The sequence below is a fragment of the Kryptolebias marmoratus genome, linkage group LG18, assembly GCF_001649575.2.
Source record: "Kryptolebias marmoratus isolate JLee-2015 linkage group LG18, ASM164957v2, whole genome shotgun sequence".
NCBI classification, from domain to species: domain Eukaryota; kingdom Metazoa; phylum Chordata; class Actinopteri; order Cyprinodontiformes; family Rivulidae; genus Kryptolebias; species Kryptolebias marmoratus.
The window spans coordinates 4,652,165-4,663,912 of NC_051447.1; the positions used below are offsets into that span (position 1 = coordinate 4,652,165).

The following is an 11,748-nucleotide window of genomic DNA, read 5'->3' on the forward strand; positions in this document are numbered from 1 at the left end:
ATGCAACAATTGGGTCCAATGAGAGACATGGACTGGAGATAAAGCAGACCTTGAAGGACACCGGGCCTGGGAAAGGAAGAGGGAGTGAAGAAACCAGCATCAATGGGCTTTTGTATGATTCATGCTTAACTCTTCTCTTTTTTTCCTTCTCAGTACCAAGGATGGGGAGGGTGTTGTAACTTTACCCTGTTATGCATAATCATCAGTAGAAGGCGTGTTTTAAGTCCATTCTTTATTCAAGTAATGAAGAAGGAGGTAGCTAAAAGTTGTTTTGCATAATCATGAAGGGATGTTTAATAAAACTCTGTCAAAGGAGGAGGGAGCAGCCTTCTTGGGGATAACGTCTTGACGTAGTGTCAATGAGAAACGGGATTTATTGATTTTTTCTAATTTTTGTCTTTTATTTTTTCCATTTTTAATCATATAACCTGTAACTGGGATATAACCTAATTTTTACTCCTTCAATAAAGTTTGGCCGTGAGGCGTATACCTGATCGGTGACTCCTGGGTTCTTTCCTGCGTCCTCGGTAAGTTCCTGAGTGTGCTTTCTGTCTCTGCTGGTTCATTCCTGGTGTGGTGGCACAATAAGGGCACGAGCTGAGCTAAGTTAGGGGTGCCAGGGTATCCCCCCTTCCCGGTTCCAGTCTAAAAGCCTCGGAGAGGAGTGACAGAGGGGATCCGGGGCTCATCGCGGACGCGGGCTCAGTTTGGCCTGTCGCGTCCTCGCTGGGTCCTTGGGCCGCCTCTTGGCTAAAGGAGCAGTGATTCACCGTCTGGAGCCGCGTGTCAATCGGTTAAGTTGCATCGTTGTTTTTTCTTTTCTTTTAAATCCCACTCATCTGGTAGTCTGACAAGTCTGTCACAGTAACTTGGGGACTTGTCGGACGTCTGAGTGGTTCACAGTAGGTGAAAGGTATGGGCCGCAGACCTCCCAGCAACGGGCTGGATTCACCGTGAGCACGAAGCAAGCGGGTGGATTTGACTCAGCATCAGGTGTTGACTCAAGCTGTCTGGACCCTCGGGCCTTTCCACAGTAAGACAGAACAGACAAGCTTTTGATTGAACTTTAGTGAAGTATGGAAGAAGTCTGTCATATGTTTGCAAAATGTACTGTAATGATTAAACTAAGTAATCTAAAAACAGCTAAAGAATAATGCAGGCAGGGCCAACTGGTCGTGGAAAGGTTAAGAGGAAATTTTAGGAGAATGAGGAGCTTTGGCTGTTAAAATTGGAATAAATAATTGTGATTTTTGTGTTGTGTTGTCCCGATTCTGAGGAAATGGATTCTGGGGACCATGTACAGGTGGATGACCGTAGCTGACAGTCGTGAGAAGGACTGACACTTGGACCGCCTGGACCTGTGAGGTCGTGGACTCGATGACAGAGTTCATAAATGTCTGTGGAAAGCATCATTGGACATAAAGGACTGGACTGGCAATCAGTTACATCTTATGAGCCAATCGAGGATTGGACGGATGGTTACATTCAATTCAAATTCAATTCAAATTCAAAAATACTTTATTTATCCCAAAGAGAAATTAAATGTTGTTGTAGCTCATAATCCTGGTTTTGTTAAAGAGTTGTTATAGATGATGATTACTGTAGGTAGGAAGGATCTCTCGTAGCAGTCTGTCTCGATGTGTCCTCAGTCCTGGTGTCCTCAAAGAGCTCCACCAGGTGAGCCTCGCTGGCCTCCTGCAGAGCCATGATGGCCGAGCTCTGGAAGCGCAGGTCGGTCTTGAAGTCCTGGGTGATCTTCCAGACCAGGCGCTGGGAGGGCAACTTCCATATGAGCAGCTTGATGGACTTCTGGTAGTAGTGGATCTCCCTGAGAGTCACGGTACCGGGCCTGCTTCTTCACTCCACCAGTGGCCGGCGTGTTCCTGCGGGCAGCTTCGGTGGCGAGCTGCTTCCTGGGAGCTTTACCTCCAGTGGATTTACGGGCAGTCTGCTTGGTTTTGGCCATGACTGGACTTCAGGGTTCTCTAAGTTTAACACTTGTTGTCATGGTTACGCATCATAACAAAAAGTCCAAAAGCAAAATGGTTTCAGTAAAAATCCTTCCAGCTGCACAGCATCTGATACCAGAGGAAATAATCATCCAAAAAAGTGATTTACATCAAGAAAAAAAAGAGGAATAAAGTTTTCAAAAGCAATATCTCAGAATGAATGTAACAGAGCTACTCCAACATGCAGCCACCTTGAGCGGCACAATTCTAAAAGCACACAATTCTAGAATCCACAGACACTCAGTTACACATTCATATTACAACACATATACAACAAATGCAGTCGACACAGGTGGCCATACACACACCTCGACATACACACATATTAAATAATACATACTCATACATGCACACTCACATTCTAAAGGCATATACTTTATTCAGTTTGATGTATATTTTGTTTTACTTCATGTTTTTCATTTTTGTTTTATATCACGCTTCTTTATATTTTATTTGCATTATGTTGCTTTTTACATCCTATGTATTACAGATCAATTGTTGCTTAGTTACAGGTTAGTCATAGCTTCTTGTCACACCATGTTCGTGTTTGATATTTAACTCATTTTAAGTAATCGCATCAATATTCTTATAGTACCACAAATCCTCATTTAGTATGTATTAGTTTTCAATATTTTGAAAAAAAGGGGGGGATATGTGGAAGAGGATTTCATTCTATAACTTAGAGGCAGCTGCAGACTGCAGCTTACCAATTATGGAAGAGCTATGTTTGTGTGTTGAGAGAGCACAGAACTTTCCAGGGAGTTGTGATAACAAATGTTTCCTGGAACCAGACTCGGCCAATTGTTCTGGCTGGTTTCCTGTAAGTGTTGTAGGAGTTATGTAAACTTCTGACCAATCACAAACTGCTCAGAAGTATGCAATACACATCAATGCATTTCCTCTGTTTAAATACACCCAGTTTCAAAGATACTTTGGGATCTTTGTGGATTTTGTGATGACGATAAGATGTGACAATTAAAGAATCCCCCGTGTTCTGGCACTGAGGAGAGAGATAGTGGCACTCATTTATTTCGGTGTAAGAACTGCCTTTAGATCCCACACTGGTTCACCGACATCTTCAGGAAGTGGAAGGCCCTGGCGATGTCTCTCTTTGTTTCTCTCGCTACTTTCCTAAGTGTGCTGATTACCTGTGGCTACTGCTATGTGCTCTGCATGAGATCTCTGATGGTGCGCTGTATCACCTCCACAATCGAGAAAGGAGGTGGTGATAAACCACCGGCTTATCAGATGGTGGCAAACGAGGAGGTGAATGAAGATGAAGGGACGTAGCTGTCATTGGTCACCCCATGAAGCCATCAACCAGCTTAGCCACACCATAGTTGTAATATATAATAATGCTGTGTTAAAAATGAAAATGAAGGATTTATTTCATGACTTTTATATGACAATGAAGAATGAACAAAATGATTTTTATATGGTAAATTTTCAACAGATGTGTTTATGTACTTGCTGTCAGGTGGGCACAAGAGTAATACTATAATAGCTGGTAGTTTCAATCAATTAATGGAGAATGTCTTAAGAGTAGTAGTAAGTAAGAGCCCCCTATTAGAAGAGCTCAAACCCATCAGCCATGCACAGAGTAAGAAAAGTTAAGAGCCGTATCGTCACACCAAAGCTGATAAAATACTGTGATGTCACAAAAATGTTGTATGGTTATGAGCAGATAGGATTGAATTTAAGAATAGATTACACTTCCTTGCTTCTTTGGCCAGCTGACAGCAAGAAAATATAAAGTAGAGCTAGAAAAGTTCATGATCAGGGTGACTGTGTTTCACAAATAAATTTTGAAATTCTTAATCAATATCTTTGAATGTAATCAGTAGGGACAGACGTGGTAAAGATGTCTGACCGGGAGTGATGTGCTGGTAACCTCTCCTCCCAAGCATAAGTATTGATTTTCTACTATTTTTGTAATGATTTTTTATTGTTTTTGTATGGATTTTCTACTACTCTTGAACAACTTAAGTTCCTTACGTATATACATGGTATTTTTGCTTACTTCTCAGAAGAGGGACAGTTTTTCTCTGTACAGGTGTGGGCTGGGCCAGCGATGGTCACCCTCATTGGGGCATGAGGTGGTGTGGCTGATTTTCTCTCTCACGATTACAACATTAGCCCCTGGGAGTTTTTCCGGCCCATTCAGCTGCACATCTAATAGGGATAGAATAGGAGTTTGTGGTGGTCTCTTATCAGAGACCAAAAGGGGGAAATTGTAAAACAGACGCTCTGGCCAGATAGACACATGTATTAATGTACCTGTAAATTGAATCAAATGTATTAACATGTTGATGGTTGTAACTATGCACTGGTGAGGTCGAGCAGGTTATCTGGGATTTGTGAGTTTTTCTGACCTCGTCAATAGTCAAGGAGGGTCTGAATACTTTCTGCACTCCTTGTACATGGACTAAGGATTCAGAGGATTCAAAGATACTTTATTGTCATTCACATCACATGTGGTAATGTGGTGGAATGAAATTTACATTCTCACAGTCTAGTTACACCAGTTAAACTCTGAGTTTTTATTTTCAGCTTATTATTTACTAGAACGTGTTTTTTCCAGACCAAATATGTGCTCTCTAAATATCCTTTCCAATCTTTTTTTAATAAGAGTTGCAGTATTTTCCAAAGCACCGTTTGCTCTGTTCTAATCAGGAATCCCTCACCTTCAGATGAATATCATTATGTTTAACAATCATCTTTTACTTTTTGTTGCTTTCTAAACAGCGTGTAGTTTCAGTGTCAGCTCAATTCCCTAATTATTTAATCATGTTTTTATTTTTGTGTTTTTCAATCACGGCGTAGGAAAAGATGCAGTTTCTGTCGGAGCGTCACAGTGTGACACCAACGGAAGTAAACAAAGCGCGAGCAGCGTTAGCATAGTTAGCTCTGTGTGTGTTTCTGGTGGTTTCTGTGTCGGTTTGGGTGTGTGAGGTGAATATTTGAGTCTCTGCAGTAACAATGTCTTCAGTTCAGTCTCTGAGAGAGTTTATCAGCGAGCGACTAACTGCTGCTGCTGGAGAAATATTCACAGAGTTTGAAAAAACCATCGTCCAGTACGAGGAAGAGATCGACCGTCAGCGCAGACTGCTGGATATCAGTTCGAAACCACAGATAAACCTCCACAGGACAGGTAAGGAGCAGCAGAGGTGAAGTCATCATGGTGCTAAAGTTAAAGTTCTGGTTCATGTTTAACCCGCTGTAGTTTAACATCTACAATCCTGCTGGTTAAATTGACCTAAAACCGACGTTTTTGTCCATATGTGACCTATGCTTGGTTATTTATGACTGTCTGAAAGTGACAAATACCACCCAGGTCAAAAACACCAGGCTGACTGCGTTATTCTGTTCTGAAACTCTTTAAAATACTATTTGAAGTTTGTTAAACATTTATTAGAATTATCAGTTTTTAGCCACTCGATGATCTCCAGTTTGAAAACTATAACATTCACACTGCTGATTGTTCCTCTTTTTGTGCTTTTTTTTAAAGTAGGGAACAAAATGTTTCAGAGGATTTTTCTTGAAGTGTGGTAACTGTTTACTACCTTTTTTATTTATGCAGCAAAAGGTTTTGTGGTTGCATTTCTATTTTTAAACGAAAGCAAATGAATCATGTGATGCATTTTTATTTTCTTTTGTTTTAGTGCTGTGAATAATTAGTCTCAGTCTGCCCATATGTGAGTATCACTGCATTAAAATAAATTCAAATCCTAACATGGGTGAATCAGAAGTGAACTTCAGCTTCGAGGCAGTTTGCAGCTCAGTGTTTGTGTCTGAAAGTGACCCAGCTCAGGTCAGCATTCCCACATTCTCTGTGTTTCTGTAGAGAAATTAAATGAAATTAACTTTTTCTTCTCAGTGTCAGTTTGTTTCCTGAAACCAGAAACTTCCTCAGAAGCGTTTCTGCTGGTCTGATCCGGTTTTGGACATTACCAGGTGAAGCTGGTGGGAGCTTACAGTTTGACAACTTTTATAATTTAAGTCCTGAGATGCTTCGTTCAGACTTCCTGTCACCGACTTTCACTGTTTCTCAGCTCTGCAGGTCCGTGAACGAAGACTTCAATAAATAATCAAACATGAACTTAGTCAGATTTCTGTTGTGTGGTGCAGAGAATGTTTTATCTGTGCCTTATTTTCTCAGTTCTGACGTGGGTCCATCAGACAACATATCTGCCTGTTTTTGTCTCTGTAAACAGACAGATGTTTGGTGAATCGATTATTTGAAGGTTTAAAACTGTTCAGATGATTAAAGCGCAGTTTGTTTTCATCTCATCACATTAATCAGCTTTTTTCTTCCGTCTATCTGTCCAGAACTCCTTCGGCATTGTGTCTGTAAGGACAGGAGCTCCACTTTGGACCAAGAGGAACCAGAATCTCCACAGGCTGTGGATCCAGAACGTCCAGAAAAAGAACCAAAATCATCACAGGAGGAACCAGAAGCTACACAGATGAAAGTGGAACAAGAGGAGCTCCATATCAATCAGGATGAAGAACAGTTTTTATTGAAACAGGAAGCTGATATCTTCACGGGGAGTCCTGCTCATGAGGACAGAGACCACTGGGAACCAGAACCAAACTGGGACCAGCTCTTTTCTCAGAACTTTCCTGAACCTGAGAACCAGGACCAGGAAGGAACCAGGACCGAAGACTCAGGATCCAGCAGAGACGAAGAGCTGAAAGGAAACAGGAGAAGTCCAGAAATCAGGGATCTCAGAGACGATGTGGACTGTCCAGAACTAAATACACACAGAAAAAGTCCCACAGGTGAAAAACTGTTTTCCTGTCAATTTTGTGGTAAAAGTTTCTTTCGGAATAGTATTTTAATGGGTCACATGAGAACTCACACGGGTGAGAGGCCCTTCTCGTGTCCAACTTGTGGAAAAAGTTTTACTTACAAACATGCTTTGAACACCCACATGGTCACCCACACAGGTGTGAAGCCATACACCTGTCTGATCTGTGGTAAAGGCTTCATTAACAAAAGTATTTTGACGAATCACATCAGAATTCACACGGGTGAGATGCCCTTCTCCTGTCAGACCTGTGGAACCAGTTTCAATCAGAAGTCTAATTTGGTGCGGCACATGAGGACTCACACGGGCGAGAAGCCGTTCTCCTGTCCCACCTGTGGGAAAAGTTTCAATCATAAATGTAATTTACTCAGACACATGGTGACTCACAGAGTTCAGAAGGTCTAAGTTGTGACTTTCTCAGACGTGGAGTTCATAGTTAGGTAGTTAAATTTTTTACCTTTTTTTCTTTTTCTTTTAATTCTCCCCCACCACCAAAAGGTGAAGGTGGGTGATAATGTTTCTGCTTGTGTCTGTTTGTCTGTTAAAAGCTGAAGATCTGTTTCTGAAGCTGCAGGTCAATAGATGTGAGCATTTCTACGGCCAATATAAACACAAACGTTTTTAGTTTTCATTTAAAAAAATATAACAAGAACTGTTTACCTTGAATAAACATATTTACCAACCCTTAAAGACCTTAAAGTTTTATAAAGAAGTCCTTTCTCATTAAAAAACTACAGTGAGCTGACTGTAGCAGCTGCTGCTGCAGCTTGGTGACTGATTAGGTGTGAACAGACATGGCCACCTGATGATCCGTTAAAAGATGATTATCAGTTCTGTTTTTGTCCAGAACCACTGGACAGATTCTAAAGAAATTCCCTGGAAGTAAAAACTGGGAATAACCTGATTTAACAACTGGTTTAGCCTGATTTAAGAAGGCTGCCACGGCTAATCAACCTTAGCTAACACAGCCAAATTTAAAGATATTGAACTATTATTTGTAGTAGTAGCTGAGAGTCATCCCCAACACATACTCTGTGGGGGATTACCTTGACAGTTCTTCAAACTGTTCTGCGCCTGATTCTCTAAGACTGAACTTCTTGGTTTTTGTTTGATTGTTTATTTTTGTCTGTTTTTTTTTTACATGTTGTGGAATTTTCTTTAACAAAGAGGACCAATACTTTTTAGGCCTTGCAGTGCCCAAAGTTGAAACTTTCCATCTGCCCTACCTGGAGCAAACAGCTGATTCCCCCATATTGGACTAAACTGGGACATGCCGTTTGGCTCCGCGAGGTATTTTCTAACATCCTGCCAGATTCTAATCATGTTTTTCAGAATAAGATTTGTTGTATATTTAAGTCATTTCTTTGGAGTGTCGGAGTATATGAATAAAGGAGGAGCCAAACTTAAGTTGTGGGACTCCATTTCTACCCAGTGAGGTAGGTAGGTAGGTAGGTACATTTATTTATATAGCACTTTTCAGCACGAGGCAACTCAAAGTGCTTTACAACACAAGAACAAAATTACAGACAAAGTTACAGACAGGTACAAGATACACTGATAACTAATTGTCTAAATAAGCTAAGCTAAACCAACAGATCTAAGCATGACTAAATGTACAGAACTAAACTAAGTGTACAGGAAGATAAAGCTAAACTAAACAGTACCGAATTTCTAAATGGTACTAGTGGGCCACTAAAACAGCCGATGTAGTAATTAGGATTATCTTTATCTGCAAAATAGAACATTATAGTCCTTAATTGTGTTGCCCAATAGTAAAATTTAAAGTTGGGGCACTTTAATCCCCCTCTGTCAAATGGTAAATAAAGCAAAGAGAGGCGAAGCCTAGGCCTTCCGTTGTTTCACATGAAGCCCAAAATGTTTTTCTTTAGCCAAATGAATAATTCAGGAGGAGGCGGCAGGGGAATACTTTGAAAAAGGTATAATAGCTTTGGTAGTATACTCATTTTCAGAACATTAACTCTTCCCAATATGGATATAGGCAGGGGAGTCCAGTAGTTAATTGAGGCAGCTATTGTTTTCATTAGGTGTTCGTAATTGGATTTGACGACCTGTTGTGGTTCCGGGAAGATTTGAACACCCAGATATTCAAAATGTTACACTACTTTAAATTGCATAACCTCACTGATGGGATTAGTCCTTTCTTCAACATTTAATACCAGAATAGAAGATTTTGCATTATTTGTTTTGTAACCTGAGATTCTCCCGAATTCCTGGATCACTTCCATCACCGCCGGAATTGACTTTTTCAGATTTGTTAGAAATAAAATGACATCGTCCGCAAATATAAAGATTTTATGCTCTGTGGGGCCAACCGTGATCCCGGAGATCTACGAATGCAGGTGAATGGCTGATGCCAATGGCTCTATTGCCAGAGTGAATAATAAAGGAGAGAGAGGGCATCCCTGACGACATCCTTTCCTGATTTGAATCGCCCTTGAAAATATTTTGTTTGACACTATTTCTGCAGTTGGATTGTTATATACTATTTTCACCCATTTAATAAAGTTACTTTCACAACTGAACCTTTCCAGTATTCTAAAAAGATAGGGCCATTCCACCCTATCAAAAGCCTTTTCGGCATCCAATGAAAGAAGAGCTGTATCATTAGCGTTCTTTTTGAGCCAAATTATATTCAGGACCCTTCTAATATTGTGATATCCTTGCCTCCCAGCTATAAACCCATTTTGATCTTCCTATATTATACCTGGTAGGATTCTTTGCAACCGTTTTGCCAATAGTTTACTAATAATTTTAAGATCAGTGTTAAGTAAACTGATAGGTCTCAGGTTTTCACACTTATTTGGGGGCTTACCCGGTTTTGGCAGCAGAATAATTAGAGCCTGATTCAAAGAGGGAGGCAGGCTGCTGTTTTTAAATGACTCCATAAACATGTCAAGATGGGGTGACAACAATTTATCCCTAATTTTTTTATAAATATCAATGGGGATACCATCAGGTCCCGCTTGCTTACCAGATCTCATTGCATCAATGGCCTGTGCTAATTCCTCTTTATTTATTTCTATATTTAAGTCAACTCTACGATCATCTGCAATGGCAGGGATATGTAGCCCATTCAAAAACTTATCTAATTCCATTTGGTCTAAGTTCCCTTGAGTATCACATAATTTCTGAAATAATCTTTAAAAGCGTTATTAATATCCCTTGGATCTATTAGAGTTTTATCCTGTGTTTCAATTGATGTGATTGATGTTGTTCCTTCAAGCTTTTTAATCTGCCAAGCTAGAAGTTTTCCAGCTTTGTCCCCCTGTTTGTAAAAATTTTCTTTTAATCTTAAGAGACTGGATGCGGCTCTGAAACTGGACTGTTTATCATATTCTGCTCTTAGGAGCAACAGTTGTTTTTTCAGCTTTGTATCATTTGTTTGAAACACCCTCTCTTGAGTGTCCTTTATTTTATTTTCTAGATGCTGCCTTTTAGTCTTGGCTTCCTTTGACTTCTTGCCTGTATAGCTTATAATATGCCCTCTAATAAATGCTTTAAAGGCCTCCCATCTGGTGCATGCTGTTGTTTGATTTGTGTTCAACTGAAAGAACTCATCAGTTTGTAGCCCAATATATTTAACAAAATCCTCATCCTGCAGCCATTTATGCTGAAAACGCCATCACAGTAGCTAAGACAGCATGGAGCAGGAATCCTTCTGGATCGAACTAACAACAGACAGTATTTCGTCCACCTTGCTGCTTTGAGACTTCGGGTTCTCCTCTCTGTCTGCAGCAGCCATTGGAGCTGAGCATGGGCTAGCATTAGCTTTCTGCATTTCACCTCGAAGATGGTAATCCATTAGCTTATGCTGTTTTGCTTTTTCACTTATTTCTTGGGACGCTTTTGCTGCTTTAGGCATTATTCCAACAACCCGTGCTCACTAGCTGTTTAGTTTGTTTTGAAAGGAAGGGATTTTAGAGAGAATCTTTGATAGGAACAGCAGAGCGGTAAAAACACGTCCTCTCACATGGCCACCATAACCGGAAGTCCTTTTTGTCTGTTTTTACTTCAGGAAAAAGTACAAAGAAAATTAAAAAAAAATAGATTTTTCGATGAAATGTGAGAAAGTTAATAATTCTGATGACTGGTTGTCAAACTGTCTGATGATCCTTTTAGGGAATTGTGGGTAATGTGTTTGTTTACGGAAACAGCGGACGTTTCTCCTGAACAGACATCAGGTGTTTAGATGGATTCAGATTTGAGAATAATTTTAACTTAAATTCTTTTTATTAGTGTTGATTTTCTCTGAAATAAACAAAGATCCAGCTGATCCAAAGTCACAGCGTTGTCTCTCCTCTGCAGTGCATGACTCCCAGGCCCGGTCCCAGTCCTCGCACTTCCACTCTCGTTCCACCCTCGTTCCACCCTCATGTCCTTCAAATGCACTTCCATACTGAAGGGTTTGAGTGCTAGTGTGTCCCAATTCTCCAGAGTGCTCTTTAGCCCCGCCCCCTTTGGGTAGTACATCCGCCCTTCGGCTGAGCCCACATCCAGGCTGACTTCAGCGAAGTATTTACCCACAATTCATCGCTGCATGTGACGTTTTGAATTTTTTAAAATTATCTTTATTGACAATAAAAGGGTTTTGAATTAAACTGCAGAAATATGGCAGTGGTGACAGAGCAAGCTGCGTCTGTCACAAAAAAGCAGTTCTTAAATGTAAAGTATTGAAATAATTCTTGTTTCACTCTGCTGTACATGTGTGAAAACTATAAAACTTTGCTCCGTATTCAACAAGTCATAACAAAACACATTTGAACAGCCAAATATCTCCTGCAATGACTTTGGAAAGCAAAAATACCTATACTGTACTTTTGAAATAGTATTGGTACCTTAAAATAGCAAAACAGCAAGCAATCCGCCATGTTGGACGTCGCAGTTATGATGCAGAGGCGCAAGATGAA

General features: G+C 40.4%; 1 protein-coding gene and 1 pseudogene across 6 annotated transcripts; one reads left to right on the forward strand and one right to left on the reverse strand.

Moving 5' to 3' along the window:
* Positions 1-1,489: 1,489 nt before the first annotated feature.
* Positions 1,490-2,008, reverse strand: LOC119617940 (annotated as a pseudogene).
* A 123-nt stretch (positions 2,009-2,131) lies between these two features.
* Positions 2,132-8,227, forward strand: LOC108247566 (zinc finger protein 205-like). Of its 6 annotated transcripts, XR_005234424.1 has the most exons (3): positions 5,018-5,820; positions 5,887-5,963; positions 6,339-6,476. XR_005234424.1 is itself a non-coding variant. In XM_017435809.3 (2 exons), exons 1-2 carry the CDS (start codon positions 4,989-4,991, stop codon positions 7,223-7,225), a joined length of 1,059 nt encoding a protein of 352 aa, XP_017291298.1. In that variant the 5' UTR covers positions 2,132-4,988; the 3' UTR covers positions 7,226-8,227. The 6 variants fall into 6 exon arrangements, 1 of the variants encoding a protein (XP_017291298.1); XM_017435809.3 differs by lacking the exon at positions 5,887-5,963 and having other exon boundaries at positions 2,132-5,160; positions 6,339-8,227; XR_005234422.1 differs by having other exon boundaries at positions 5,018-5,963.
* The last annotated feature ends 3,521 nt before the right edge of the window (positions 8,228-11,748 follow it).